The sequence below is a fragment of the Thermomyces lanuginosus genome (genome assembly GCF_041956635.1).
Source record: "Thermomyces lanuginosus strain ATCC 200065 unplaced genomic scaffold VTN49scaffold_27, whole genome shotgun sequence".
NCBI classification, from domain to species: Eukaryota; Fungi; Ascomycota; class Eurotiomycetes; order Eurotiales; family Trichocomaceae; genus Thermomyces; species Thermomyces lanuginosus.
Genome location: NW_027192361.1, coordinates 1,360,240 through 1,378,606, shown reverse-complemented (window position 1 = coordinate 1,378,606; position 18,367 = coordinate 1,360,240). Strand labels below are relative to the sequence as shown.

The 18,367-nt window shown below is 53.6% G+C and overlaps 6 protein-coding genes across 6 annotated transcripts; 3 read left to right on the top strand and 3 right to left on the bottom strand.

Annotated features, from left to right (window-relative positions):
* Positions 1-407: 407 nt before the first annotated feature.
* On the top strand, positions 408-3,742 carry VTN49DRAFT_2749 (uncharacterized protein; the record flags this gene model as incomplete). Its single annotated transcript, XM_069410508.1, has 5 exons — positions 408-714; positions 786-1,063; positions 1,115-1,240; positions 1,293-3,082; positions 3,136-3,742. 5 exons carry the CDS (start codon positions 408-410, stop codon positions 3,740-3,742), a joined length of 3,108 nt encoding a protein of 1,035 aa, XP_069269307.1.
* Positions 3,743-4,403: 661 nt separating this feature from the next.
* Positions 4,404-9,248, top strand: VTN49DRAFT_2748 (uncharacterized protein; the record flags this gene model as incomplete). The annotated part of the gene is made up of 3 exons (XM_069410507.1): positions 4,404-4,997; positions 5,046-9,164; positions 9,228-9,248. The coding sequence occupies 3 exons, from the start codon at positions 4,404-4,406 to the stop codon at positions 9,246-9,248; spliced, it is 4,734 nt and encodes a 1,577-aa protein (XP_069269306.1).
* A 789-nt stretch (positions 9,249-10,037) lies between these two features.
* Positions 10,038-10,534, bottom strand: VTN49DRAFT_2747 (uncharacterized protein; the record flags this gene model as incomplete). The annotated part of the gene is made up of 2 exons (XM_069410506.1): positions 10,038-10,380; positions 10,449-10,534. 2 exons carry the CDS (start codon positions 10,532-10,534, stop codon positions 10,038-10,040), a joined length of 429 nt encoding a protein of 142 aa, XP_069269305.1.
* Positions 10,535-11,626: 1,092 nt separating this feature from the next.
* VTN49DRAFT_2746 (uncharacterized protein) lies at positions 11,627-12,657 on the bottom strand (the record flags this gene model as incomplete). The annotated part of the gene is made up of 2 exons (XM_069410505.1): positions 11,627-11,799; positions 12,495-12,657. The coding sequence occupies 2 exons, from the start codon at positions 12,655-12,657 to the stop codon at positions 11,627-11,629; spliced, it is 336 nt and encodes a 111-aa protein (XP_069269304.1).
* A 492-nt stretch (positions 12,658-13,149) lies between these two features.
* Positions 13,150-15,447, bottom strand: VTN49DRAFT_2745 (uncharacterized protein; the record flags this gene model as incomplete). The annotated part of the gene is made up of 1 exon (XM_069410504.1): positions 13,150-15,447. The coding sequence occupies one exon, from the start codon at positions 15,445-15,447 to the stop codon at positions 13,150-13,152; it is 2,298 nt and encodes a 765-aa protein (XP_069269303.1).
* Positions 15,448-15,701: 254 nt separating this feature from the next.
* On the top strand, positions 15,702-16,785 carry VTN49DRAFT_2744 (uncharacterized protein; the record flags this gene model as incomplete). Its single annotated transcript, XM_069410503.1, has 3 exons — positions 15,702-15,858; positions 16,306-16,540; positions 16,596-16,785. 3 exons carry the CDS (start codon positions 15,702-15,704, stop codon positions 16,783-16,785), a joined length of 582 nt encoding a protein of 193 aa, XP_069269302.1.
* Positions 16,786-18,367: the final 1,582 nt, after the last annotated feature.

Genomic DNA, 18,367 nt, shown 5'->3' with positions numbered 1-18,367 from the left:
GCCAAGTGGTTCTGAAGTGGACAAGCGGTCAATTTGCTTTTGATTACCTAATCACGTTCCTGAGATGCAGTGCGTCTTTTTGATTGGCTCCCTAAAGTCGTACAACTTGCATACACCATTCCCAGATCGACTAGTTCATCTCATCCGGGAAAACGTTATCCCGAGCCCTAGCCGTTCACGAACTCGTCAAGCAGGCGATTTTGACATGAACCGACTCTCGCCAGTTCAACTTCTGCGGAGACATCGGTATCTCCGTATTTACTGTCCTTGATTAAGTCGGATACACGGTTGCATCAGTTTCGCGTTCGGATTCGAGCCGGCCGCCCATGTCGTGATCAAGTTGGAGAGTTCCAATACGTGTCTATCTCTGAATTGGAGCGCAACGCGACAGAAACACCGCAGCCACCATGGGTATTCCGGCGCTGTTTCGGTGGCTGTCAAACAAGTATCCCAAGATCATCTCTCCGGTGATCGAGGAGCAGCCGTACGAAATCAATGGAGAAGTCATTCCCGTTGATACTACGAAGCCGAATCCAAATGGAGAAGAGTTCGACAATCTCTATTTGGATATGAATGGTATCGTTCATCCATGCACCCACCCAGAAGGGAGACCGCCGCCGGAAAATGAGGAGGAAATGATGTTGGAAATCTTCAAGTACACGGACCGCGTGGTGAACATGGTGCGCCCAAGAAAGCTCTTAATGATCGCAGTGGGTATGTTGTCACGCAACCCAGGTATCTATTTTTCAAAGATAATTGTTCTGACTCGCGTTCTTCTCACACAGATGGGGTTGCGCCGCGCGCCAAAATGAACCAGCAACGCTCTCGTCGATTCCGATCAGCGCAGGAAGCCAAAGAAGCAGACCAGAAGAAAGAGGAGTTTCAAAAGATGCTCGCCAAGAAGAATGGTGATAGCTCAGCGCCTACCAGTGTAGAAAATGTTATCAAGAAGACCTGGGACAGCAATGTGATTACGCCAGGAACACCCTTCATGGACATCTTGGCAACCTCCCTGAGATACTGGGTTGCGTACAAACTCAATACTGACCCAGCCTGGGAGAAGGTGCGTGCGTCCGTCAGGCTATGGTCATTACTGATGCTAATTTTGTCGCAGCTGAAAGTCATAATTTCGGACTCAACTGTTCCCGGCGAGGGTGAGCATAAGATCATGGAGTTTATCCGATCACAGAGAGCGTCTCCGGAACATGACCCGAATACTCGTCATGTCCTGTATGGATTGGTTCGTTACTTCACTGTCCGGTTCTAGACAGAACACGCTAACACCTGCGTAGGATGCCGACCTGATCATGTTGGGGCTTGCGACGCATGAGCCGCATTTCCGCGTCCTCCGTGAAGATGTGTTCTTTCAAGAATCGAAACCGCGGACTTGCCAATTATGTGGACAAGTCGGTCATAAGGCAGAAGAGTGTAGAGGCCAGGCGAAGGAGAAAAGCGGGCAATTCGATGAGAAGCAGAAGACCCCCGCCTTGAAGCCATTCATCTGGCTACACGTCTCGATTCTCCGAGAATACCTGGCTGCTGAGATGCAAGTTCCTAACCAGCCTTTTCCGTTTGACCTTGAGCGCGCGTTAGATGACTGGATCTTCATGTGCTTCTTTGTCGGTAACGACTTTCTCCCGCATCTACCGTCTCTGGACATTCGTGAGAATGGCATCGATACCCTCATTTCAATATGGCGTGACTGTGTGCCGTACATGGATAGTTACGTCACAAAGGATGGCAAGGTAAACTTCAAGCATGTCCAACTCATTTTGTCGGGTCTGGCAAAGCAGGAAGACGCCATCTTCCGTCGTCGACGGCAGGCGGAGGAGAGGAAATTGGCAAACGAGAAACGCCGAAAAGAGGAAGAGAAGATGCGCAACGAGGAAAGAGCCCGAAAGCGGCGGAGGAGCTCTCCGAGCTATGCGCCATTTGAATCTGGCCCGCCGCCAACCAAAACGCGTAAACTTGGAGGAGATCTTGCCGCGCCGACCGCCGTGGATCTCATCACGCCCAGCCGCGGCAACCTCTCTAGGGAGACCAGAGAATTGACGCACAGCCTCGTTGTCAACCGCGGAAATGTTTACAAAGCAAACATGGCGAACAAAAGCGCAGCTGCTGTTCTCAAGAGCCAGCTTCTGAAAGGTGGCCAAGGCTCCAATTCATCGAACGGCGTACCGGACGAGAGTGCAACGCACGAAACGGCCGAGCCGACCACTCCACTGAGCAAGAGGCCGCTTGATGAAGATGAGGACGATGTTGATGATGATGACGCTGAACCTGGAACACCAGGGCGAGACACACCAGTGGCGTCGAAAGATGTCGACGAACTTCCGCCAGACACCGTCCGACTCTGGGAAGAAGGGTATGCCGACAGATATTACGAGCAAAAGTTCCGCGTAGATCCAAAGGATCTCGAGTTTCGACGAAAAGTGGCGAGATCCTATGCGGAGGGCCTGCAGTGGGTGTTGCTATACTATTTCCAAGGCTGTCCATCATGGACATGGTATTATCCTTATCACTATGCCCCCTTTGCAGCGGATTTCGTCGATATCGCGGATATGGAGGTACACTTCGAAAAGGGCAAGCCATTCCTCCCATTCGAGCAGTTGATGGGTGTCCTTCCCGCATCGTCGAATCATGCGCTTCCAAAAATTTTTCATGATCTCATGGTCAGCCCCGACAGTGAAATCATCGACTTCTACCCGGAAGAGTTTGAAGTGGACCTCAATGGCAAGAAATTTGCCTGGCAGGGAGTCGTTCTACTTCCGTTTATTGACGAGAAACGTCTTCTTGCCGCCATGGAAAAGAGATATCCCTTGCTCACTGAGGAGGAGAAGGCGCGGAATACAGTTGGGAAGGATGTTCTTTTCATTTCGGACCGTCATCCCCTCTATGAGCATATCACTGCGGCTTTTTACTCCAAGAAGCAAGGTGTTTCCAAGCTGCACCTCAACATGCGGATTAGCAATGGACTAGCGGGAAGAGTCGAGCGAAACGAGCTCTACGTTCCTCATGGCTTTTTGGCCCCGCCTTTTGATAATGGGAAAATGCCTACCTTGGACGAGGATCGGTCACTAATGTGAGTATTGATCTGATCGCGAAATACCTGCATGATGAAACTAACCAACATAGGGTGAATTACGAAATTCCGAAGTCACCCCACGTCCACAAGTCCATGATTCTCCGTGGCGTCAAATTTGCTCCCCCGGCATTGAGTCAAACGGAAATCAATATCGTCAAAGCCAAGGCACGCAACAATGGCCGGTCCTACGGAGGAGCACCCCTCCAGAACGGGAAGGGGAATGGTCCAATCCACTACGGTCCGAGTAGTAAGCCGAGCTTTGCAGATCGGCCGAATCCTTTTGCTGCTCATCTTGATCCATCCTTTATTCCGCCTCCTGGTTGGGGCCCTCCACCTCCGGGAGCAGGTTACTCCCGTGGTCCCCCGCCTCCTCCATCCCGCGGTAGCTACTACCAGCCTCCATACCAGGGCCCGCCGCCACCGCCACAGCCATCGGGCTATCATCCACCTGGGAGTGGATACGGCCATTCGACGTATGGCTCGTATGGGCAAGGCAGCCAGCCGCCGCGATATAATCAACCTCAGCCCGACTACTATAGACCGTCAGGTAGCTCCGGGTACAGCTCATACAGCGGTGGTAATCAGCGGGGAGGTCACTACGGCCATGGCCGTGACAGCTATCCTCCCCGTCGGAATACTGGTTATGGACGCTATTAGGTTTGGTTCTCTGTATGAGTACTCCATATAGATTGGCGACATTTTGTGGGTTGGCGTTTCAAGGGACGAGATAATTTGGGATTATGAATGATTGTACTTATAAATATACCCCAGGTATGGAAAATCCGAAAACGTACTGTACTCGGGAGTCTAGGTTACAACATCAACGGCATCATTATTGACACAGCACTTTGTCTGATCAAGCTCAAATCTCCACTGGGATCCCTGTTCTGCAGAGTGTAAGCTGTTTGCAGCGGGGATTTGTGGAGTGAATCAGCAGTATGTGATTGGACCATTTGAAAGGCGGTGCGTAGCGGCAGAATCTGCGGCGATATCGGAGCAGCAAAAAATCGCGTCTTGAGTCATGGCCCAAGAGCTTCACGAAAAGTAACTTTTAGTCGTCAATTGCGCCGGTTGGCACGGAATTGGTGTGGTTGCTCGGTCTTCTCTTCTTGAGCCCTCCACTGTTCTGCGCCGAGACGGCGGGCTTTGATATTCTCGATTGCGTAGGTTCGATCGCATGACCATCACATTCGCGAAACTTGACGCTGACATAGTAGCTATATGGAGCAGTAGAAAGCTGCGCAATGAATTAATTGATTTCATCAGCAGATACATACTGACAGTCGCTGATCTACCGAAAACCTTCTGGACGAAAAATATGACGGCCGAGCCCTCTAAAATCAGCGTCCTCGGCCGCGAGAGTATAATCGCCGACTTTGGGCTCTGGCGCAACTATGTTGCCCAGGATCTCTTGTCAAACTGCCCATCGACGACCTATGTGCTGATCACGGATACGAATCTGGGTCCTATTTACAATGAGACTTTCTCAAGGTCATTCAATGCAGCCGCGAGCGGCTTATCGCCTGCGCCCCGCCTTCTGATCCACGAAATTGCGCCGGGCGAAATCTCCAAGTCTCGACAGACAAAGGCGGAGATCGAAGACTGGATGCTCAGTCAGAACCCACCATGTGGCCGGGACACGGTGATAATTGCGCTGGGAGGCGGCGTGATTGGTGACCTGACGGGCTACGTCGCTGCCACCTACATGCGTGGTGTGCGCTTCGTCCAGGTCCCGACGACGTTGCTGGCGATGGTGGATTCGTCCATTGGAGGAAAGACGGCTATCGACACTCCTCTGGGAAAGAATCTTATCGGTGCCATTTGGCAACCGCAACGGATCTATATCGACCTCGAATTCCTCAACACGCTTCCCGAAAGAGAGTTCATCAATGGCATGGCCGAAGTCATCAAGGTAACGCTCAGACCTTATATGAAGGAGGCGTTGCGCTAACGATTGCAGACTGCCGCGATCTCCGATGATACAGAATTCGCTGCCCTGGAGGACTGTGCCGAAGTGATCATGAACGCTGCCAGGAACCCGCCGGGTAGTGGTCGTTTCGATAGCATTCAGGGTATCCTGAAGCAGCGTATTTTGGCATCCGCCCGCTACAAGGCGTTCGTCGTTTCGGAAGACGAGCGCGAGAGTGGACTGCGTAATCTTTTGAACTTCGGTCACTCCATCGGGCATGCCATCGAGGCGATCCTGACTCCTCAGATTCTGCATGGAGAGTGCGTGGCGATTGGCATGGTTAAGGAAGCCGAATTGGCTAGATACTTGGGAATCTTGAAGGGAGTAGGCGTGGCACGAATTGTCAAATGTCTGACCAAGTATGGCCTGCCCACATCCTTGAAAGATGCGCGCATCAGAAAGCTCTCTGCAGGGAAGCGTTGCACCCTCCAGCAAGTGATGGCGAACCTGGCATTGGATAAAAAGAACGACGGGCCAAAGAAGAAGATCGTGCTTCTTTCGGCCATCGGGAAGACTCATGAACCCAAAGCCAGTGTTGTCGCCAACGAGGACATCGAGGCGGTTCTGGCCCCCAGCATCACAGTCAAACCCGGCATCCCCAAGGACCTGAACGTTGTCTGTACGCCTCCGGGCTCGAAGAGCATTTCGAACCGTGCCTTGGTACTCGCCGCGCTTGGCTCTGGAACTTGCCGCATCAAAAACCTACTACACTCAGATGACACTGAGGTGATGCTTAACGCTCTTGAGAAACTGGGCGCTGCCACGTTTTCGTGGGAGGAGGATGGTGACGTACTCGTTGTCCATGGCAATGGTGGCAAGCTCCAGGCAACCCCCACAGAGTTGTACCTGGGCAATGCCGGAACAGCTTCTAGGTTCCTGACGTCCGTCGCTACACTTGCCTCCAAAAGCACAGTCGACTACAATATTCTCACCGGGAATAACCGCATGAAGCAGCGGCCAATCGGCGACCTGGTCGATGCGCTTACTGCAAACGGGGCAGAAATCGAATACGTTGAGAAGACGGGTAGTTTGCCGCTGAAGATTACTGCTGCTGGTGGATTTAAGGGCGGCGAAATCAAGCTAGCTGCGAAGGTGTCTTCACAGTACGTGTCGTCGCTGCTGATGTGCGCTCCGTATGCGAAGGAGCCCGTTACTCTGAAGCTGGTTGGCGGCAAACCCATCTCCCAGCCCTACATCGACATGACGACCGCCATGATGCGCTCGTTTGGAATCAATGTTGAGAAATCCACTACGGAAGAACACACCTATCACATCCCACAAGGATCGTACACCAACCCAAGCGAGTACGTGATCGAAAGCGATGCCAGCTCAGCAACGTACCCGCTTGCAATTGCAGCCATCACGGGCACCACATGCACTGTTCCAAACATCGGATCGAGCTCTCTCCAGGGTGACGCTCGGTTTGCTGTCGAGGTCCTTCGACCAATGGGCTGCACAGTTGAGCAAACCGAGACCTCGACCACAGTGACTGGCCCTGCCGACGGTGTCCTGCGCCCCCTTCCCAACATCGACATGGAGCCCATGACCGATGCTTTCTTAACAGCCTCGGTCCTGGCTGCTGTTGCTCAGGGACAGGGAAGTTCGAATACTACCCGTATATACGGCATCGCCAATCAGCGTGTGAAGGAATGCAATCGTATTAAGGCCATGAAGGACGAACTGGCGAAGTTCGGAGTAATCTGCCGTGAACATGATGACGGTCTCGAGATCGATGGTGTGGATCGATCGACGTTGAAGCATCCCGCGGGCGGGGTGTACTGTTATGATGACCATCGCGTGGCCTTTAGCTTCAGTGTGCTGTCACTGGTGGCTCCAGAGCCTACCTTGATTCTGGAGAAGGATTGCGTTGCCAAGACATGGCCCGGATGGTGGGATACCCTGAAGCAAAGCTTCGGGGCGAGCCTCCAAGGCAAGGAAATCGATGAGGGCGAGTCGGTTGACGCCGCTCACTCGAAGCGATCCTCTGCGTCCATATTCATTATCGGCATGCGCGGCAGTGGAAAGACTACGATGGGACAGGGGGTCGCCAACATCCTCAACCGTCCCTTTATTGATCTTGACGAGGAACTCGAGAAGAGGGAAGGCAAGACGATCCCGGAGTTGATCAAGGACAGTGGCTGGGAGGGATTCCGTGAGGCTGAACTGAAGCTGCTCAAGTCGGTCATGTCTGAACTACCCACTGGGCATGTCTTTGCTTGTGGTGGCGGCGTGGTCGAGACGCCGGAGGCGAGGAAGCTTTTAATCGACTATCACAAGACCAAGGGGAACGTTCTCCTTGTGATGCGAAACATCAACAACGTCGTTGAGTACCTGCAAATTGACAAGACTCGACCGGCCTACGTGGAAGACATCATTAGCGTATGGCAACGACGGAAGCCCTGGTACGAAGAGTGCAGCAACATTCAGTTCTACAGCCCATACTGCCCGGTAGCGGAGGTTCTAACTCAGTTGGGAGATTTCCAACATCTCATCAAGCTTGCGACCGGCAATTGGGATCCGTTGGCCGAGATCCGGAAGAAGGATCGGTCGTTCTTCGTATCTCTTACGCTACCTGATCTTCAGCAAAGTGGCGACCTGCTCAACGTGGTCGCTGATGGGTGCGACGCTGTTGAACTACGGGTTGATCTGTTGAAGGATCCGGAATCAAACAGTGACATCCCATCCGTTGATTATGTCCAATCACAGCTCAACCACTTCCGTCGCCATACTTACCTCCCTATTGTATTTACCATCCGCACGAAGAGCCAAGGCGGTCGGTTCCCCGACGATGCCTACGATGCGGCATTGAGTCTGTATCGGCTGGCGTTCCGTACTGGGTGCGAGTTTGTCGATCTCGAAATTACGTTTCCGGAGCACTTGCTGCACGCCGTGACGGAGATGAAGGGATTCTCCAAGATCATTGCGTCGCACCATGACCCGCAGGGCAAGCTGAACTGGAGCAACGGGTCTTGGATCCAATACTACAACAAAGCTCTCCAGTACGGCGATGTCATCAAGCTGGTCGGGCTTGCAAAGTCTGTGGACGACAACCTGGCATTACAATCATTCAGGGACTGGGCCCAGAAAGCCCACGACATCCCGGTTATCGCTATCAACATGGGTGAGAAGGGTGGCCTGAGCCGAATCTTGAATCGTTTCATGACGCCAGTGTCCCATCCGGCGCTCCCCTTCAAGGCTGCTCCGGGGCAACTCTCTGCCGCGGAAATCCGCCAAGGCTTGTCGCTCCTGGGGGAGATCAAGCCCAAGAGATTCGCCCTCTTCGGCAAGCCGATCGCCTCGTCGCGATCGCCGGCACTGCACAACAGGCTCTTCGCGCAGGCCGGCCTCCCACATAAGTACGAGTTGGTGGAAACCAACGACACGGAGGTGGTGAAACAGTTCATCCACTCGCCGGACTTTGGTGGCGCTTCGGTGACGATTCCACTGAAGCTGGACGTCATTCCGCTACTGGATGAAATTGGTCCGGAGGCGCAGGTTATCGGCGCGGTGAACACGATCGTACCCCGGGTCAGCGACGATGGACAATCGACGATACTCGAAGGCCGGAACACGGACTGGTCGGGGATGCTCCGCTGCCTGCGCGATGCAGGAGCCTACGGGGCACGACGAAACCAAAGCGGGCTGGTTATCGGCGGCGGTGGAACGGCGCGAGCGGCCATATTCACTCTCCACGCCATGGGGTACGCTCCGATATACGTACTGGGGCGGTCGCCGGCCAAGATCAAGGACATGGTCTCGACGTTCCCTGCCGAGTATGAGATTGAAGTACTCGGTGAGGGCGATAAAAAGGATGTCGACCCTGCTTCTCTCGTCGTGCGTGTCGCCATCGGCACGATTCCCGGAAACGAACCCATTGAACCGTCCATGCGCGAGTTGCTGAGCGCCATCTTCAATTACCGCCAGGAGAGCGGTAGTCACGTCAAGCACGTGCTCCTCGAAATGGCGTACAAGCCCGCCGTCACGCCCTTGATGCAAATGGCACGCGACGCTGGGTGGGTAGTTGTGCCCGGCTTGGAGGTCCTGATCGGTCAGGGCATCCGCCAGTTTGAACTCTGGACTGGGCTGCAGCCCAGGTATGAGGATGCTAGGGTGAGTACCAAGACCTCTTTGGGCCATCTGGGATGTCATAGTTAATAACCGACTTGCAATCAGGCCGCTGTTCTCGGAGAGTAAGTTGCCTCGATTCATCGCAGTTCGGGACTTTTATCCTATATCCAAGTTTGTTTTTCCTACATCTCGGTTCACTATCGCCATAGATGTACATATTAGAGCACATCCTAAAAGATTGTTGTCTTTCGTTCTTGTGAAAACCGGTGTATCAAAGATTAGTTTGATCAGTAGTCTGACCTCTGTCCGGCACTGCTTCACAACTGCGATGTTACGGCACGTGGTCGACTATACTAGTAGTTTTATGGACTCATCAATGTTCCCGCAAAAGCAACACTGCTAGGACCTGTACCTATTGAGTACGGCCGTAGTCTCACAGGTAGTGTTCAATGATTGCTGGACCAACAAAAGCCCCTGTACTCCGTACTTCCTGCGTCCTGAATGGTGCGAAATTGCAGCTCCACTTATCAGGAACTTAGCGACCAGTTTCCTCTCCTCCCTGTCGTCAGTCCATCAAGTAACCATCATTGCTCCCAACCGCCCAGGATAGCCGTGAACCGTACACGTTCGCCCACTTTGAGCACCCTCTATACCTGCCACTGCATTATGTGCTCTTTTACCTGACTAGAGCCATGGCATCGGTGTAACAGAGACAGGTGAGTGCCATCTACTTATTTCTGTCTTTCCCGCTTGCTGACTTATCTTCCCAAAGGTGCTCCCCGACGCCTCGGCTGCATGCGAAAGTTGAAATCCGCCTTGCCAATGACTCTTTTCGTGAGGTCGGGAACGAATGGGTGGTTCTTTATAGTTGATACCTGTGCTCAACAAATGAGGAGACGAAATCAAGGAGTACCTCTACGGCCGGTATTGGGGCTCCATGGAGAGTGCTTGCGGAATGTTTGGCTTCTCCATATGTAGCAACTCTGAATCCGAAATCGAGTTCAGGGTTTCATATCGTCTGGTCATGCATCCTGCATTCGCCCCGAATACTATTGTAGAGTCACATGGGCGACTCATTGTCCAGTATGACGCTGTCGGGAATCCGACACCGACGCTCATAGCGACGCTGCTACGTCCTCGACCCGGAGACGTCGAGGGGGATGAATATCCTGACAACAATATTGGGATGACAAACCACGGTGTCGCCGTCACAGGGACGGTCATTGCGGTTCCCCCTCGAAGCTGAGGAGTGCCACGTCTTCACGGCGCGCCTACACGTCTACCATCGGCTGGCAAACGGCCAGACTTTTGTCGATTACGACTTACATTGCTGCCTTCCCGGGCAATTCACGATGGAAGAACACTCCATTGCCCAGCATAGGCGGCGGCGTGTTCGTCGAAGGAGCCATCATGGGCCTTATGAGGCTACGGGGCGACGTTCTCCCATAGTGAACGTGGGCAATCTCACCTTTCTGAACACGCCGCCTGGCCGCGCGTTCTGCAAACCCGACAACTCCACGTTGTCAGTCTTGGTCAGTGGGCTATCTTCCGGGAGCCGAAAATCCTTTAAGCGAGTAAACCCACCCCGGTCGCCTGATTCGACTCAGTTTGGAGATTCGATACATTTGGGGAGCGAACTGGAGAGCAAGTAAGTATGACCCAAGCATTGATCGAAGGTGTCCCTTGATCAGCCGAGCGCAGAAGCTCGAAAACCACGGCATTAACAACCAGAGAAAGCGAATGCTTGGTGTCTCGACTTCCCAAGATGCGGGACACATTAGAGCACCAATTTCCCAAGCAAGTAGATTACATTTCACCAAACTAAAGGCTTGATACGCTACGTAGAGGTGCGCAGAGAGTGAGTGGTCAGGATTAGAAGTGAACCGGTGGTAGGGAGTTGTCAATCTCCCATCCGGTTTTGCGCGCTAGGCTAGGGCCAGCCCTCATTCGCGTGCACACTAAACCATTCTTGGGACCACTGGTGATCAGAATGCGTAAACCCCGCGGTCAGTCGCGTGTTACCGAGGATCAACTTGGAACTCGCTTAAACAGCACTCCCTTATTATTATTATTATTACTAATTAACGCCGCGACGGGTCGCTCCGGGATCTCCCGTGGGCGGACCCGTGACCTCCCGAGGGGTATGGGCGGCGTGCCAAGCTAGTAGAAGGGATTATGTACACATGCTCGTCTTGTGCGCTGTGTCTATCGCCTCCATTCTAGAAGGCATCTCTAACCTAGCGCGGGCCTTGATGGGCCCTTTCGATCGCATCTGACCCTACGTATGGTCATTTACGAAGAGTGTGCGGACGTTACCTGGGGTAACGGAGGCGAGTGTTTTTCAGGCCTGTATCTTGTGTAATGTAGTCAGGCAGTGGTGTTCCGCTGGAGTGTCAGGTTCAGCTGGTTGTCTGGTCGCTCCTGTGGGTTTCCCCTGGGGCATATCCTCTCGTAAAACTTCGTAACCTCCAGCAGTGTTGAAAAATCCTTTGGTCGTAGACTTTTCAAGTATGCCACGGCTTCCGCCTTGTTGACGGGGGGGGTGAGGCGGTCTCTTCGGCCACTGTCTGAAGGTGCGCCTCGCGCGACGACATAGTACGAGGTGCTCCGGGCTTTTGCTGCAGCCGCAAGAGCATGTCAGCCGGGCGTCCTTGTGTTGGAAGCGCTCGTGGTAGGCCTTGAAGTCGCCGTGGGCGGACCGTATGGCGAGCCAGCGGTAACAGCACTCCCTCTCGAGGCCAATGTCTCCTTATCGGAGCGTGACGTAAAAGCATTTCTGATAATGCTCAACGCTATCATACTCTGAACAACCTCTGTCCTCGAGAACGTCGACGATTATTGCCATTGATTCACTTCTTCCCTCTTTATGCACTGCCAACTTCACTCCCGATCATCAACTTCCCATACATTGGGTATCTTACAAACCCAAGATAATCCCACACATCATTCTAGCAAACCAAGTATACTCGGATAATGCACCTACCTCAATCTAAGCTCACCAGCCACACATCCTTCCTCAACCTATGGATACGAATAGCAAGAAACCACCCCCTCCTAACTTGTCCAAGGTCCTCGTATTTCTCTACCATCAGACTTTACATCAACAATATGACATCTTGCATCTATCGGCACATTCCCCTTCCGTAGTTTAACCGCTAGTTCGTCAATCAACGCTTTCAGTACTAGCTCTATAGGACCAATACCGCACTCGGAACTAGGTAAGACCTTGAAGTTAGGTAGGTAGTAGGTAATTCATTCGATGATTTAATCCTGATCTAGTTCTTTCTTTTTTTCCTTGTTGTTTGGAATCAGTGAAATTGGAAAGCAATTGAAGACATTATTCCGATGCTATTCATACAACACATAATGTACAGTCTATCATCGTAGCCATATACAGTCGTGTCATACATGTCCAATCCACAATCGACAAAGCAACCCATAAGAACACCCTCCCAAATGCAGTAGTAGTATATAGTAGTAGCAAGTTCGTAAGATGATCATCATCCCGAAAAGCAAGGATCACACGATGAATCATGAAAGCGTATCATACAACTGTTCAAGAAAAACGACGCTGAAACATGGTAATCGAAATAACAAGGCTGTAACGAATTATGACGGAAGATAGAGACCCGGAAAATGAAATGTCAAACCACGAACCCCGTCTATGGTCGAAACGCCGAATAGAATCAAGGCCCGCAAATGAAAAAAAACCCGAAATCTTGGTCATAGCAATAAGCAGAGTGCAGGAAGTAAGGATGATTTCTTTTTCCCCTCCTTTCTTGATGCTTCTAGGAGGGAGGGATCTAAGGGTGAAGCACCATGACGTCATCGGCGTCGACGAAGGTGTGGCGCCAGCTCCATATAAGGCAGCCAATCATGATCACGTATTGTGGGGTGACGATCACTGCCTAATTCGGTTTGGTGATGACGTCGACGGCTTGAATCCCCGCCCCCCAGCAGCACCGCTGCGGGTAAACAGAAACCAAGCTGCAAAAGCTGGTAGCAGCAGCACAGCTGCCGCAGTGGTTCAGTCCCTTCCTCGGCGTCGTTGCTTTCCCGGCCAATCCACGTCCGGGTGGACAACGCGCATGTGCCGGGTGAGCGCGTCATTGCGCGAGAAGGTCTTTTCCTCCGTGCACAGATGACACCGCACCTTCTGCTTGCGCGAATTGTGGATGGTGTCCTCGTGGCGCGTAAGATCGTAGGGCCTGGAGAAGACCGAATTGCATGGCTTGCCCGTAGACGGATTAATCCGCTCGCACCGGTGCGGCCCCGCCTGAGAGTTGCGCATACCCAGCGAGCCGTCGCGGTGACCAGGCATGGTGGATCGATGCGCCTCGCGCTTGTGCTTTTGTAGTTGCGCAGGAGTCTCAAAGCGAAGCGTACAGCCGTGGTAGGTGCAAGTGTAGGTGCCCGAATCCGACGATGTGTCGGCCGGTCGCTGGATACTCTCCTGACCAGACGGCCCATCGGCGACCGTAGCTTCAACCGAGGACGGCACAGTCGGTAGCCCCGACATCGACTGCAGATATTGCTCCGTCCGACGCGGGTGGTGGTGTTGCTGCTGCAGAAAGGTGTTGGACTGTGGTTGCTGCAGGCCCGCCTGCGTCGTGAACTGGGTCGGGAACGAGTTCACCTGAGAATATGGCTGCGTAGTCGAAACCGTCGACGCGCTCTGTCGCCGCAGCGACAGACTGTCCGTATCCAAACCGCCAAAATCCGATGCGCCCTGGTTCTGCGGAAACAGCGGCATGGCGGCGTCGTTGGGGCCGTCGTGATACTCCAAAAGCGCATCTTTGGGAGAAATCGTTTTCGGCTCCGCCTGCGCGCTATGTTGGCTGGCAATCGCCTGCATGGCGGTGCTCAGGCCAGCGCCCGACAGACGCGTGCTCTCAAACTCGGCCGCCAGAGGGGAGTTCTGTCGAAACGGCGAACTTTCGCGGTTCATGGTGTTCGGCGACCCCGATCGGGCGGACATGTGGCCTTGACTGGCAGCATTCAGACGGTCAGCGATGAGGTTCCGATACGGCGCCGACGATGCGAATTGCTGGTTTGGGTTCGGCTTGCGGGCTTGTGGCGACGGCACCACGGTCGCGTTGTACAATTCATCCTGGTAGATATCGCTGATGGTGCGGTTCAGCTTGGGCATGCCAACTGGGACCTGGCCGTTGAAGTCTGGTCGCGCATCGAGCTGTAAGTACTCATCCATCCAGCGGTCAGAAACTCGATCCTCACCATGGACTACCGCTTTGGAGCCGTCATCGGGGTCGTCGTAAGCGGCGGTGGTTTGTGGAGTAACGGGCGAATTGCGGTTCATGCCGGAAATGGAAGGCGGCAGCGCGCCGTGGAAGGAGGAACCATTGTCCCCCGAACTTTGCGGGTGCGCTTGCTGCTGTTGGTGATGATGCTGCTGTTGCTGCTGTTGTTGCTGTTGCTGTTGTTGCTCCATGACAGCCTGTCTCATCGCGTGCTCCGCGGCAGCATTGTCGCCATTCTGCGAAGAAGGGTCGTAGTTCTGAAACGGAGCCGCGAGGAGAGAACTGTGCACGGGGGTCTGCACCGGAGTCGGCAGCGCTTTCGTAGATGGATAGGTATCCGGCTGCGACAAGGATGATGTGCCGGACGGTTGCGTAAACGATGTCGTCTGCGGCGGATTTCCCTGGGGCTTGGTCGCGGACCAAGAAGGATCCGGCCGCTTGCGCGTCGCACCGTGTAGCCGTGTAATCCCGTTCTGGGCGCGAACGGGGCTCAACAGCTGGAGGGTGGAGTCACTGTCCCAGCAGGGAGCGTTGGCGGCGATACTCTGCTGTTGCGCCAACATGGGCGAGCCGTGGTGGAAATTCGGGGTCGGATACGGGCTGGGGCCGCTTAGGTACGACGGCACGGAGGGATCATGGATCTGGTTGTCGGAATTGCAGGACGGGGCGGCGCTCATCAACGGAGCGTCGTACAAGCCGCCGTCCCCTGCTGTGTACGAGTATTCGTTTGAGGCGGCCGTGACGGGAGTGCGCGCCGCGGAGAAGGACGGCGACGAGAAGACGGGCGACGCAGCACCGGAGGAAACGTGCGAGGGCGTTCTCAAATGGTTGCGCGACGGCGACTGAAAGGGAGAATCAAGGGCGGGATGGGAGAGATGCTGCTGGTGGTGGTGGTGGTCCTCCGGCTGCTCGGCGGCGGGACGACAATAAGACGACAGTTGTTGCGGGTCGGAGGGAAGGAAATCGGGCGGAGGGAGCGGGTCGTCTTGTATGCAGACGTAGTCGTCGAGGCAGACGGACGGCCACAGGGTGATGAGATCCTTACGTACAGAAGGATCAACGAGCATAGTTTGGTTGGGAAACGTCAGAGGTGGATGGGGGTGGAGACCGCAGGATTGTCGACGGGACTCGCCACCGGGGGAGGGGCGCGGTAATATATCGCTGGAGACACTGGCGGGAAGGTTTTCCTGACGGCCGGATCCGCGGATCTCCGCTGGCTCGGTGGCCGTGCAATGATCGTTGCGGAATCGTTGGTGCTGTTCCCAGGCCGCAGCGGTTACTGGTTGGCCATCGAAATAGGTGGAAGATTCGGCACCCGGCAATGGACAATCCACGGTTGAGCCGATCGGACGAGCGCGAGTTGAAATCCGAGACGAGAGTTGGTGACTCGATCGGGACTCAGAATGAGTCGCGTGCTCGGTGGTCGCTGACTGTTGGGTGGGTGGGAGATGGGGTGATTGGGAGCCTCAGTCGAGAGCGTAGGCAGACACGCGGGAATGACTCAAGGCCACGGAGGGTTGCTGATTGATTGATTTGTCACTGGAACACTGGGAGAGTCAAAGCAGATCATGGTTTTATTTTCTGGGGTTCGCCGGTTATAAAGATCGAACTCTACGGAGTATGTGCTTCATTCCATCTTTCTCATCCTTTCTTAGTGCCAAGCGCAACGTCATCGTGCGCAAGCACTTTGTAAAACTTTATTATGCGCTAGTTAGTAATGCGAAAACAGGGTATCCCTGTCGTTACGAGGGATTACAGACGCGTTACAAGCACGGATATATCCAATCGCCCGCCGAGTCCCACTGCTCGCTCGGGCCTCACCCGAAGGATTCCGGGATCCGATGTGGCTGGTACTAAATTCGGTTGCTGCTTAGCCACAATTCATGCCGCGAAACTTACGACTCCGTCTTTCCGTCTTGGTTCAGATCGCGTCGATCATGGACCGCCCACTAGCCACACTACGCTCGGCACTAGCCACATCCCACCTGTTCCCATCCAGGCGGTCGGCCAACCGGTCCGAACGGGTGTTGCCAAGAGGGCCCCTATACCGAGGCCCCGAACCCGACTAGGGCGCCAGATGGACGGCTCAGCCACAGCAAGCACCCTGCCGGCGCCGAATGTGCTGGCATCATCCAGCAGGACCTTCGCAGATGTTCAGCAGCACATGGGAATCTGAACGTCGTCGCCGGCTGGTCAGCTGACCGGGAAGGGAAAGATTGGGTGGTCACCTGACTCAGGCTTCTGAGGAATCCATCCGTTCGGGGTCCGCCTTGCTCGCCGGTGCTCTCGAATCTTCTCGAGGACACGAGCACCATCCCAGCACGAGACGGGCCGAGGACGAGGAGTCAATCCATCGCTGGCCAAGACAGCATGTCTCGGCTACATTCGGCCGACATTTGCGATGAACACCATCAATTCCTGACTCGCGCAAAAAACCCCTGCCGGCGATTTATTAACTTACTGGAAATTTGGAATGATGGAAATTTGGGGAAAAATTTTCAGCAGGTTTAACTTAGTAAATTATGCTGACAATTTTAGCATGGACGTAATAACCGCTAGTTGGGACATTGTCCAGAGAGTCTACGAATCACCGAATCGGTGCGATTTTCCTCTGTATCGAAAAATTCATCGACCGAAAAGCTTGACTGCGGGGATTTTTTCCTCTCATCCGCTCACGACGAGGAACAACCGCATGGCAGAGGAGGAGCTGTGCGCACGGCCCCGAGTCCAAACTGGCCCAGACCCTGTCCTGTAGGTACCAGACCCCGAATGGGGGTCCAGAACCCTTATGTAAGCCTCAGAAAATCCGGGGTACTTATCGTCGTGAACGGGCCAGCCGCAGCCAATTCCAACAGCAGGTGTTCTTCGGCGGCGTTGAAACACGAGTTCGAGCGTGATGGATCACCAAAGGATTGGATTTCCTCCTAGCTATTCGGGTTCGACTCGGTCGACACCCGAGCAAGAAGCCGTGTGGCCTCAGGATCCCAGCACCGAACGCCTCTCTATATTGATCGTTGCCGATTACCCAGCAACGAGGATCATAAATTTCTCATGTCTCCGGTAAATCGGCAGCGTGAGGGTGCTACAGTGTTGTAGAAAGCCCTTATCGTGATCGAGATTGTAATCAAGCTACGTACAAAGCACTCGGCCGTTATCGGCCGACAGCTATCAGTGTTATCACTATCAGAATCCGGAGTAGCTACTCGGTACCGATTAATCAGCTCATTGCTAAGCTTCCACATGAAAGAACTTTAAGCTGCTCTCTTCAATCCTCCGAGGAGACAACAAATCCTACACCCAAAGCTTTCGGAATCATGTCTCCGAGGCTTGGGTAGCTGCGACAACCGCTCTCGGCACGCTGCATCAGGCATGTGCCACGGAGCCAGGTTGTCGGGTATACCCCAGAAGAAAACGAGAGACAGCACTCACCATACGGGGGGGACGCATTGGGCAACCCCAAGCAAAAATGCAAGCACAGCCACAGATTCACTAGCCCTACGACCGGAACAAATCAAATGCAAGCGAAATGCTGAAACGGCCGAGAATGAAAATTTTTCTCTGCCATTTAACTAACCATAGGGCTTGGGGAGAGCTTATGCAAGTATCATGCAAGTATCATGCAGGTTTAAAGTTTTCTATTCTTGACCCTTCCTTGACCGGGGTTTGGGCTTAGCGTGCAAACTTTTTTTTTTCACCCATCCCATACGAAAAACAAATTACCGCGATCGTATCGTTTGGTAACGTTACAGACTGATAGGCTAACCGAAAGCGATGCATGGAGCCGCGCCGAAAGCCCGTAACGGGGACACGGAAGATCGGCACTAGAAAAATTTTCGGCTTCTAGAAGCATACCGAAAGGGTCAAAATCCGGAATTAACTTTCCTGTTCGGCGTTTTGACTCGTCCAACCCTGGCTCCTGTCATCGGCATGCTTATTTTTAAATTTTTTTTTTTTTTTTTTGCTTCAACGTAGTTCGTCCGACAAACT